This window comes from Ambystoma mexicanum, chromosome 11, assembly GCF_040938575.1.
Source record: "Ambystoma mexicanum isolate Mex_15411 chromosome 11, UKY_AmexF1_1, whole genome shotgun sequence".
In the NCBI taxonomy this organism is placed as follows: Eukaryota; Metazoa; Chordata; class Amphibia; order Caudata; family Ambystomatidae; genus Ambystoma; species Ambystoma mexicanum.
Window position 1 is genome coordinate 202,931,592 of NC_090934.1, and position 12,045 is coordinate 202,943,636.

The window sequence follows — 12,045 nt, forward strand, 5'->3', positions numbered from 1 at the left end:
GAACGCCAAATGCTGGAGGTTTGCAAGCAGGTTTCCCCTGCCTGGCAACATGGGCGATGCCTTCTCATTCCCCTGGGACGGCCTGTTCCTCTATGCGTTCCCGCCGTTGCTGCTGCGACTCATCAACCAACTCGGACGGTCCCGTGCAGGATGATCCTCGTCACACCGGCGTGGCCGATTCAGATATGGTTCCCGGACCTTCTGGACATTTCAGCGTCCCCCCAGTCAAACTGCCGACGGACGGGGATCTCCTCTCCAGACAAGGAGTCGTCATCCTCTACCACGACCCGGTGTCGCTGAACTTGCAGGCCTGGCTCCTGCAGCACTAGAGTTTGGAGGGTACGCTATCCCGGCGGACTGAAAGGAGGTGCTTGCAAAGGCCAGGGCGTCCTCAACTCTCAGGTGCTACGGACACAAATGGAAGAGGTTCTCTGTCTGGTGCTGTGCACAGATTAACCCTCTGCAGATTACGGCCCCTCAAGTGCTGCCGTACTTGCTATCGCTGGCCAAGGCGGGGCTGGCCAACGCCTCCAAGATCCATCTGGTGGGTATCTCACGCTACACCTGAACTCCGATGCGCTCATCCCTGTGGTCCCATCGCCTGGTGGAGTTCATGAAGGGACTGTTCCGAGCCTTCCCGCCGGTGAAGGCTCCGGCGTGGGAACTCAATGTGGTGCTGACCAGGCTTATGGGACCGCCATTCGAGCCTCTGCATTCGGCGCCGTTTTTGTACCTACTTAAGGAGCCCTCCAGCCTCTTTTCCTTTGCAGATGGGGAGCAGGTGGAAGTGGATCTAGGTCACCTGGTCTAAGCACCACCCACCTTCTTAGCCCTGTCTCTTCCTTCCTGCTCTTAACTATTAGATCAAGGGCGTCTCGCCCGGGTGTCTGCAGCGAAGGGCAAATGAAGGAAAGGGCAATTCTTGTTTGGACCAGGAGGACCCAGGGCCGAGCCCCTGCTCAGACAGCAGGTAAGCATGCACCAACATGTGTTACCCCTCTGTCCCCACAGGCCATCCCCACCCCCTCTGGTCCCCCTGTCATGTTATCTTGTGCCCCCCCTTCTCGCACACAGGTGTTTCCTGTTTTGCTTGTTTCTTCTAACCTGCTCCCCCTCAACCTCCTCCAGCCTACTTCTGCAGGAGTCTGTCCTGATAGATTCTGCTTTCACCATCGCCGTCTTGTGGCCAATGCTGGATTTGACTTTTATGGACTTCATTCATTCACGGTGCGTCACTCTTTCTCAACTCTCATGCTGGACTTCCTTTGCATCTTGTACTCATGGTGGCCCTGAATCATGCTGTTCCCATCTTCATCTTGTATCCTGGCTTCGAACATTGTGTTACTACTGACTTCTGCAATTGTATTCGCTCTCCCCTCTTGCTTACCACTCTTTTTGACTGCTTACTCTCTGTTCTCTCCTCCTTTCCTTTCTCCCTTTTCCGATCTCCACCCCTTACTTTCTTCTATGCACTCTATCAGAATTGTCCCTGAACCTAATGATAGCAACCTCGTCTGTTTCCTCCACCCTCCCATTACCGTTATTTTCCTCCCCACGCCCCCTCCAGCACTATCTGAAATATCGTCAGGCCTAGTATCATAGTCGCTTGTTTTGTTCCTCCCCATCCTTTCTGCACCCCTCTCCCTCACCTTGTTTTTCTCCGGCTCTACCAGAAATGTTAGGCCTAGTACGGTAGTCGCCTGTCTGTTTCCATTTCCTTCCCACTCTCTCCCTCCCTTCCTTATCTGTCTTAGCTCTTGTACTATCTGAAATGTCATCAGGCTGAGTACGATAGTTAATTTCACGTCCTTACTGTTCATGGCCTGTAAGAATGTCATTGTATTTTCCCTTGTTGCCTCCCTTGCCTTGAAGCACTTTGAAACACATTGTGTATAGGCGCTATATAAATTATCATATCAAGTTCCTGTCGTGGAAGACAGCGTTTCTTGTGGCCATCACCTCCACATGACGAGTGGGAGAGATCCAGGCCCTCTATTGTAAGCCCCCGTACCTGACTTTCCACAAGACGAGGGTGATGCTGAGGACGCACCCCCCTCCTTCATGCCCAAGGTGCCGTCGGACTTCCACCTAAATGAGCCCTTGGTGTTGCCTGTTTTCTTCCAGTCGCCTCCGTCGCCGGCCGAGAGGATTTTGCACTCGCTGCATGTAGCTAGATGGCTGAAGTTCTACGTGGACCGCACAAAGTTTTCAGAAGACATCACAGCTGTTTGTAACTTTAGACCTGTGAACCAAGGGAAGGCCCTCTTGAAGGCTTCCATTTCCAGATGGCTCTCCGGCTGCATCATGCATGTCACCGGTTGGCAAACCGACTGTTGCCCGGCCGTCCGAGAGCCCATTCGACCAGAGCGATCGCTGCTACCACGGCGTGCCATCTGGTGTGCCCCTGCTGGATATCTGCAGGGCTGCTACGTGGAGGTCGACGCACATCTTAACGAGATTCTACTGCGTCGACTGGGATTCCAGGGAGGAGTCCAGAGTCGGCCAGGGAGTGCTGCGTAACCTGTTAGCCTGAAGGTGGGCCTGGTGAGGTGGTAAGAGATGCTTAATGTTGAGCCTTGCCACCTCCCGTGGTTGTGCATGTGTGTACTGCTATGTATTCTTGTATTCGTGTGAATCCATGCCAGACCCCATGCTGGAGAAGGAACAAGTTACTTACCTGTAACTGTTCTCCAGCATGGGTCTGGCATGGATTCACATGCAAACCCTCCCTCCTACCCCTCTGCGGCTCTTCACTTGGTCCTACTGTCACTTTACGTGCTACCAAATCTGAAGATGGCTGCCAGAGGAGGGGCTTGGGTAGAGGGCAGTCATTGACTGGGGGCAGTATGTCCCAGAGACCAATGATTGGTTATTAGGAGAAAGACAGTTCAGAAATTAAACAAACTGTTTTTTTCTTTACCGAGGATTCCCAACCTGACGGGGAATCTTCATGAGCATGTGAATCCATGGCAGACCCATGCTGGAGAACAACAGTTACAGGTAAGTAACTTGTTCCTCTCATATAAGCCAGTGATAAACTTCTACTATCTAAGTTGTACCAGTGTTAACCTTTGGGTCAGAAAGTATTGTTCAGCTGTTTGAACCAGATCTGGTCACGATGTGAGGGAATGTTTTGGAAACTAGTTCTTCAATTTCCCCAAATCTACCTTATTGCATGTGTTCTATACGAAATCAGTATGCCGACTTTGAACGCCAGAATAACATGGAAGAAGAATAACATGGAAGATGTTAACCTTGTTCGGCAAAATAAGTCAATTCCACAATTTGACATACTGGCTGAGCACGGACCACTCGGCTCTTCACAAATGGGTAAATAAATGCAGAGAAATCCTGAGCTGCTTGGGATCCGAGGAAGAAACCCTAATAGCTAAACCGAACAATGGCAAAAAGAAAGTGCTTGAACACGACTGGATTGAGACTTCTGATAAGAGGACCCACCTATGCATGGGAAATGCACCTGCTGAAGCAAAAAGATATAATGGGTTACCCCAATACATGGAAGTGTTCCCGTGTAAGATCTTAAGGAGACACTTTTTGAAATTCAGACTAAATCTCTGAGACAAGAGAAATCCAAAATCATAGGTGTCTGAAAGTAAGTGACATCGTATGCCGGTTCTGTGGAAAAGAAGACAAAACATTAAAGCATTTGGTTCTATTCTGCCCAGAACTAAAAACACAAAGAATCATATATCTAGCCGCGGAGCTCAGCACTGGTGTGGCATATAGCGCTGAAGATTGGTGGTCCCGAATGCATAATAGTACGAATAACAAATTGTCGATTGCACTAACGCTGTTCTTAAAACAATTAGAAAGTAAATTGTTAGCTGTCCCGTAATGATGAGCCTGAATGAATGAAGCAGGACACCCTGCAGCTATGCTACTAAAGATGACTGGGAAGGACAAGTATGAAATTGAAAGCAAAATGACCAAAATTGAACTGGTCAATGTAGCATATTTTAAGATGTAATAGGGACGAGTTTTTAGTTTTGGAGTTTTTTTTTTTTCAGCTGCATGAATTTACTGTGTACTGTTTTTCAAAAGTTTGTAAAACTAAATGAAAAGAAAGATATGTCTCTTCAGCAGAAGGGGGTTTTAGAGTTACACAAAATTTGCTGTGTATATAGCATTGTGCAAGATACCCCAATGTGTGTGGTGTAATGGTTATTTGAACTGGCAAGGTCTTGGGCTAAAGCGAGGTTAAAAAGTTGCAGATGCAGGATTGTGATTAAATGGCTAGCGTTGCGTACAAACAGGGTTGAAAAGAAGGTAGGTTGAGACAGTGCTGTGAATAGGAATATGAATGTGTTTGGGAGGGATGGAACTACAGTTTCAGAGGGTATGGTTCTTGGAAAAGGGTGTTAGGGCGAACCTGTGTACAGGAATATAGTTGATCCATAAGGCTATGTTGCACAAGTGACTGAGGGCAAAAAGCCTGTTTGTCATGTCTTACCTGAAGACGAGATGAAAGGGTGGTGCAGCAGTGCCTCACCTGCTTTCTTCAGCCTCCTTATTCCCCTTTGTGCGTGGGAGACCATCCTAGTGATGGGACATCTTGGTAGAATCAAAGCAGGATGCTTAAGAGCAGTATGAGATGGGATGGTGGAAGCAGTGCTATGCAGAGAACTGCTCTGCTTGCATTAGGGGTCGCAGGATGCACTGTAAAGTAAAATGCCTTTTTTATAATGTATTTGTTTATTGGAAGTGGTACTGAGATGTGGGATTTATTTGGTAGCTGAAGGACATGGATGAGAAGTGTGCAAACCTGAAGGAGAAAGTGATCGAACTGGAAAGAAGCCTTGGGAAAACTCGCAATGCCTGTCGAGAGGGGGAGGCCCAACTTGAGACCGAGAAACAGAAGGGAATGGAACTCCTCATAACTGTGCAAAGGTATGCAACAAGGCATAAATTAGTTTACAAAAATTGATTAGCAGAGTTTGCTAATGAACATTATTTTGATTAGAAAACCTACCCATTTGATTAGCAATTTTGTACTAATGTTATTTGTACCCATGACCTGAAATGAGCAACAATACAGCAGTTTTGCAAACCGCTTAAATTACATTAGTGAGAAGAGTCAAGCCTTGCAACTTCTTTAAACTTCAACTAGACCTGCAGGTCGGGTATCTTAGTTGACCTATTGAACCTAAGAGAAATGCACTCTACCCATAGCAACGGAGGACAACAAATGTAAAATGCAATTTCTGTAAAATGATGCATGTCACTGCAAAACCACTTTCTTTGACACACTGTCAGCCAGGCACAGTGAAACTTTTATTTAACATTTACTTGGTTTGCAGTAAATGTCAAACAGCGCTTGTAAATGCTACACGCCAGTCATAAAAATCTACCCGACTTTGCAAGTCGTCTGTAAGATTTTACGAGCCATAGATGAGTGTCTGTATAATGTAAAAGGTTAGCTACATGAATGGACTCAAAGTAAATATGATAAAAAGGCTCTGAAAACCGTTTGGCCAGCTGTCTCCTGCAGGTGGTAACATGTAATACAATCCTAAAGCAAAGCGGGCTCTGGTGTTTCGTATTGCAGTAGATCTGTAGATGTTTAGACTGGATGGAACTATTGATCACTACTTTGCATAAGCATCTAGTTCGCTTTGTGTATTCATTATGAAAGAAGAAAGACTCACTATGCAGAGTGAATTGCATGGCAGGCAGACAAATGGGAAAACTAGGAGGAATATTTTAGTTTGTAGTCATCTCCCTTTCAGGGTACTTGGTATAAAGCAACATGGTGTTAATATAGAATGTGAAGGAGTGTATGGGTTCGCTCATGGGTTGAGCACCAGTTGCAAGATGTATGCTACCTGCAGGTTACATAACTAAGTTTGCCATCCAAGGCATTTGATCATGTTATGTATCTTCCCCAACACAAGGAAATATAGTTGACCCTATGAAATTTAGATGCACTAACCTAAATGTTACTGTAAAGCATGGGGATGATGCAGTGTTTTACAGTATAAATACTGTAATTATGCATTGTCTAACACATTACATTTTTGGAATGGCGTTGCATGTCTATCATTTAAAAAAATATAAAGTTGACACATACTGGTCTTTGCCAGACAGGATACGGAACACTGAACAAAACAGGATGTAGATTGCTTAATAAAAGTATCATCCTGATTACTTTGGGTTTGAAATTATTTGAAAAAGTAAAACACTCTTGCCTAGCACTCCCACACATAGTGGAGGAGATGGTTACTGCTGCGCTTTCTCTCCATTAGCAGTCTAAGTGAACAGGGAAAAGAGGTTGAACAGCACTGAGGGCAAGCAAGGAATACAGGGCATACAGGGCTGGGGGCTAATTTAAAGAGAACTTTGCTACACAAGTGCCCATTTGATTAGCAAGCCCACAGAATTGCATTGCAAATTGCTATGCGCCATTGCTTATTTTAATGCATTGTGCAATCAAAAGTAGCCTGTCCTCATCCCTTACAGTGTAAAATCCCGAAAAGCCCTTTTGGCCTGTTCTGTGTTCTAAACTGCAGGACAGGTAAGAAAGATGCATCAACAGACTGTGACACCTCTAGAAGGGTATGAAGATACTGCATTCTCTGTATTGTATTCAGGGATGGTATACATGTCATGTGTGTCCTCTCCTGTGCGCTGATAACACTGCAGGTGGGGTTATCTCCACTTGAGAAGAACCTTTTGTTCTACACTGTTCCTGCCAAAAGCTTGTAGTGGGTGAGTGTGTTTGGGTGGGTGCGTTGTCGAGGTCTATGCGTGAATCGTGCATTAGGTCGTGGCAGTTCTTTTCCGGTGAAGGCAGCACAACATTGGAATAGGCTGCTTGCTGCTCTCCGGCAAGAGGAAAATTATGAGTTTCAGGAAATCATTGAAAAGTTTTCGGTTTAAACACAATTTGCCATAAGAGGCAAGCCCCCATTGCCCACTGTAACTGTTAGCTGGGATTATGATGTAATTTGTCCTTTACTGGTTTCTCTGCGCCCTGATGCCCGTAGGCTTTCAGCGCGCTATAAGCACACATAGCATAACATGGACTATGCATATGCATGGCATTCATGGTTATGGGTTACCATGCTATGCCAAATGATATAGTCCTCCTATGTTGTCTCCTTTCCTCGACACTTGCCGAATGTCGTGGTGTTCAACATTGATTTGACCGGAGCACTATGCATAACAGAATTTGTAAAAGCAAATCCATGGGTGCAGGGGTACCCATGCACCAATGCTTCCCCTCACATGCACCTCGGGTCCCAGCTTTCATTCTCGTTCTCTGCATGGATGAGTAGGGAGCTCTTGTGCAGCCTGCAAATCCACAGTTCTAGACTGTTCCTGCCAAAGCCACCTTTTTGAGGTAGATTTCTTATTTTTTCTCCAACCCAGACATTTGTCCAGAGTGCCTGCCCCTGGCCAGGGTTTGCCTCTGCACCCACTTTCTGTGCTCTGTATTTTACAGGTTATCAATGTGATGAGTCTCCTGTAAGGGCAAAATGATTTAGCATCTCATTCTAGTGGTTTAGACTAGTCCTAGTGTGCACAAGCATGTTACCAAGGGTACCTCCTAAGGTGTACGTTTGACCTAATACTTAAGACCCTTCTGAGGGAAACCCACAGATGCAGACTAGGCTGTCCCTCCCGGCTCTTCAGCCACATGGTCCGGTCAGGCTGGTTTGCTTGCTGGGTTCTCCTTTAGGATTAGGCCGGAGGTCTTGAAAGGGCCGTCAACACCCTTGAAGTCCTGTGCCATGACGATTTGAGGGCTTAACCTTTCCTAGGATATGGTTGCCACACTACCTGCCCATTCCTTGCCAGGACAAAAGACCCTGAGAATCAGCAAGACCTGTCAAACTCCTCGCCTCCATTACGGTTTTACAAAATGACATAAATGTGCTCTCCTCAGGAGGAGCCTAGGGCCCAAACTAATACTCTGCTTCTCTGGGAAGTGAACTCGGCCCACAATGTGGATATCAATGTCCATATTGGAATACTCTAAGTAACATTGTGCTTTCGGAGAAGCGCCTGCCCGGACAGACTGGGCCTTGCCTGATGTCCTGGGGGGAGGTGATTCAGAATTAAATATCTCCATGAGAGTGGGACTCTCCCCCAGTATGCACTGGACCCTCCCACACTCCTCTCCTCCTCACTGTTGTACATATTTAGGTGTCTGGCCACCTTCTACCAGGCCATCTCGCTCATCACTGGAAAAGCAAGCAAATTTTACTGCTACGTTCATGCAGTTTATGGCTGCACGTACCATTAAGACTTTTTCAGGTACATCAGTTCCTTTGCTGGCATCTCTGGGGATTGTAGTACCGACTCCTGTGCATCCGGTCAAGACTCTGAAGATTGTCATACCATTTTAAACTGGATGTCATTTAGCGTCAAGGAGAGTGATACAAACCATGCCCTGTTCCTCTTCTGCACAAGCACACAGTCTTGACTGTGTGCCTAGTTTCTCATCCATCTCCACTGACAACAGTTGCAATGGCAAAACACTCTTACCTTTCCTCCTCGTGAAAGTTACTGGCGATGGAAGAGAATGCTATAGGCCACCGTTTAGGGTTTATTTGAACTCATCCCTCCATACTCTGGCAAGCCAATGCTGATGCCATCCTGGTAGCCTCTGATGCCAGATAGTGACATTTCATAGACTACCAACCAGAATACGAAGCCAGTTAAGTCGTGGCAGTGTACCAACTGGAGGCTGCAGCTATCCATATTGATGGTTTCCAAGGGCATGTGTTGGCACAAACATCAGGAGACATGGCTGACTGCATAGCATAACTTTATACTGTGAGGCTTGGGATATGGTGTTGGTCCTACCCTTGGATGGCATCAAACCTTTCCTACCTCACTGCAGAAGAGGCCTAAATGAAGGGGAAGGCAGACACCCAGTACTTCAACTTTACTGCCATCTTTAAACTGGCTCAAAATAAAGCATGGCTACTTCCTGGAAGTCTGAGGATTCCAACTGCGGATCCCAGGAGTGCCCTACACATGACTATCTTCTGACACCGCTCCAAAGAAACTGTAATGACCAGCCTCTTCCCCTCTTTGACCAGGGACCACAAGACTAGGCAGTTTGGGTGTACACTAGAGGACCCATCTCATTCCCTTAGAGGATAGCCCAGCCAGATTGAGGCAGATGACCTGGAGCTCATAAGCTCCAATTGCTGGGGATGCACCCTGCCCCCCTCCCCTTTAGTCTCCCCTTCCTCCCTACCAGCCGCTCTCAAGCTATCTGGATGGATTCTAGGATCAGGACGCTCTTGTACATGAGCTGTGGAGATGTTCCTCTCAGAGGGAGATTAGGGTTTTAGTTTCTCCTGTTCAGTCCTAAAGGACAAAGGCGGACGCAAGCTGACCCTCCGATCTGTCCCACTTCAATGTCAATTTCCTTGCCACCGAGAAAGTCAAGAATGTGAACTGCGCTCAGATAGTGTTCTCTTCAGCATGGAGGCTGGCTCTGTGCAGTAGACCCGTAGGTTACTTAACCTGCCAATCACAATTTGTTCCTCACATCGAAAATGTCTGCTTTATCAGAGTATTGGCGCAGTTGTATCAATTCTCCAGTGTGCAGATTTACTACATAAACTGGTTTGTGAGACTTCCTGGCCCTTTCCATGCTTCACCTGCCATGGCTATGGTTCTGGACCTGGCTTTTACTTGGGGCTTTTCCATCAATTGGAGGAAGCAGTCTCTGGTTGCCACTTAGCTCCTTTCCTTATCGGCTGTCTTTGGAGCACTGAGGCAGGGCCTCCCAGACAGGATAACAGCAAATGCCCTTATATTGCTAGTGTGCCATGCAAAGCTATCCCTTCTAATTCTGTTTCCATGGCTCTGTTGGCCCCCCTGACATTTTACGATTGTTTCTTATGAAGAAACAATCATGGGTTATGTTAAAATTCTCTGGATCCAGGAAATTAGGCTTTATATCTAACTGAGGGTCCTCCATTTCTATTTCTGAACTGGTTTGCTCCATGACAAGCGCGCCTCCCTATCTGGATGGGGCTACAGACTCGTGATTTTTTTAACTCTCGGAAAATGCGTATAATTTTTGTGGAGCCAAAGGCGGTCTTCTTGGCCCTTTAGGCTTTTCATCCCACACACCACAGCCATTGCATTATGTAAAAAAGCTGGGACGGGAGCACAGATGGGCCATGTTGCAATCTGGCTTAGCTGGTTCTTTGCATATTAGTGGACGCCCTCAGCATAATGTCAGAGGTTCCCCACGAGTGGCAGACGGACAAAGGAGATTTGCGAGCTCCTCTTGTCTTAAGACTCCGTTTTGGTTGATCTTTCCGCTACAGCTCAGAACTCTCCCATCTCCTTTTTTATGCATTTGAGGATGGCAAGGGAGGTCTATAGCTAGCAGATGCTTTGCTTTTTCCCTCTGGTGGGAGAGGATAGTTTCTTTATGTATTCCCTCCTCCTGACTGTAATAGGCTAAGTAGTCCACAAACTCAGTGGTTGGGGTGGTTCAGAATTACAAGGTGCTTCTGGTAGTTCTTTTAGTCATTGAGGTGTTGGCTTTTCGTACCTCTTGGAAATCTCAATTCCTCTGCACATGTGTTAGGCAAAGTTTGTATGCAGTACCCTCTGAGACCACTACACACAACTCTTGACTACAGGTATGGGAAACCCAACCTTCGATATAAGCTTGTACTAGACGGTTTTGATAGCGTGTTGAGCAGCCAGGCTTATCTCAAGAGGGGAAATGTGAGCTGTAGTGGAGTGACAAATTCACAGTTACAAGTATTCAAATAAACGCTTACACTCGAGGTTTCTTGCATACACCATTATTAATTTATCAGTTAGAATAAGCCTTCAGAAGGGAGCAATATAATAGCAACACACAAATACACTTCAATACTGTACACTCTTAGTTTCTAAATCAGTAAAGACCCCTTTGGGATGGCCCACAGAAACCTACACCCACGGTTGACTTCCATAGCTAGGGTGCTGGGGACATTAATATCTTACTGTTGGCATTTATACTCTTAGAATTTGGTAAAAGGCAAAGGTTATTGGAACAACAAGAGACCACAAATATTCTTAAACGGGCAAATACTTTTGGATCCCTCAAGAAGAGTCATACAATTCAATAGTCTAAGCCAAAGTCAATGGGCAAAAGCCTTCAATAGGATAAAGCACTTCTGGTAAGTAAATGGAAAAGTCTTTGCACAATGTTTTAGAAGCCGTTGAAGAAAAGAATCAAATGTAGTGCCACGAGCTGATTAGTGTTGCGAGTTGTAGAAGTTGCAAGCACTCAACATTAAGATGCAAGTTCTCTCGACTTTTACAGTACCTTAGAAATGAAGAAAAGATGCAGCTGATGACTTCTGTTCCTGTGCAGCTCTACAGAGCTCACTGTTCCTGGGCCTCAGTCATGGGTTAAGAGGGAGGATGTTGGGGGATTCCTGCAATGCACTGGAACGGCCAAAACTCGCAACCAGCAAACTTCACTTTCAGTGGCTGTTCAGTGTTACAGCTCCTCTTGTCTACCACAAATAGCAACACCAAGGTTACTGGCTGTCGAGATGGACTTTCCTTGCTTCTGGGGTCCTGCAGTCTGACGGGGCTCAAGCTCTGTCAGTCCTGCTTCCTGGGAGTCCGGAGGATCTTCCTGAAGCTCTAGGCCAGCTTTAAAAGCAACACACACAATCTGGTGTTCCTCTCCCTGGTTATACGGTTTCCAACAGCAACTCTGTGGAAATTCAACCAGCTCAGATGGATGTCCAGGTGGCTTACTTTGGAGTTGATTGGTCCCACCAACTCAAGGGGAGAAGTCCGTGCAAGGGCTTCTCTGTCGATGCGAACTTGGCATTTCAGCAGTGCAGCAGGGCTTCACCAGGCAAACCAACGGTCCAGGAGTTGCAGCAGGTGTCCTCTTCAAGTTCTTCGGTTCCTTTGTCCAGTGTTCAACTCTGCCTTCCAAGCCAAAAGACTCCCCTTTTATCCAGTTCTCTCCCATTCATTCCAGCCTAGCTGTCGGTCACCCAGCAGGGTGGCTGTCCTTGCCGGACAGTCAGCCGGCCA

General features: G+C 46.6%; 1 protein-coding gene across 3 annotated transcripts in view; it reads left to right on the top strand.

Annotated features, from left to right (window-relative positions):
* The window catches only part of CEP85 (centrosomal protein 85), a 509,807-nt gene that overhangs the window by 244,339 nt on the left and 253,423 nt on the right, over nucleotides 1–12,045 (top strand). For all 3 annotated transcript variants that reach the window (XM_069622843.1, XM_069622844.1, XM_069622842.1), the window contains one exon: nucleotides 4,754–4,908. In XM_069622843.1, coding sequence (XP_069478944.1) covers nucleotides 4,754–4,908 — 155 coding nt within the window. The remainder of the gene's footprint in view (nucleotides 1–4,753; nucleotides 4,909–12,045) is intronic.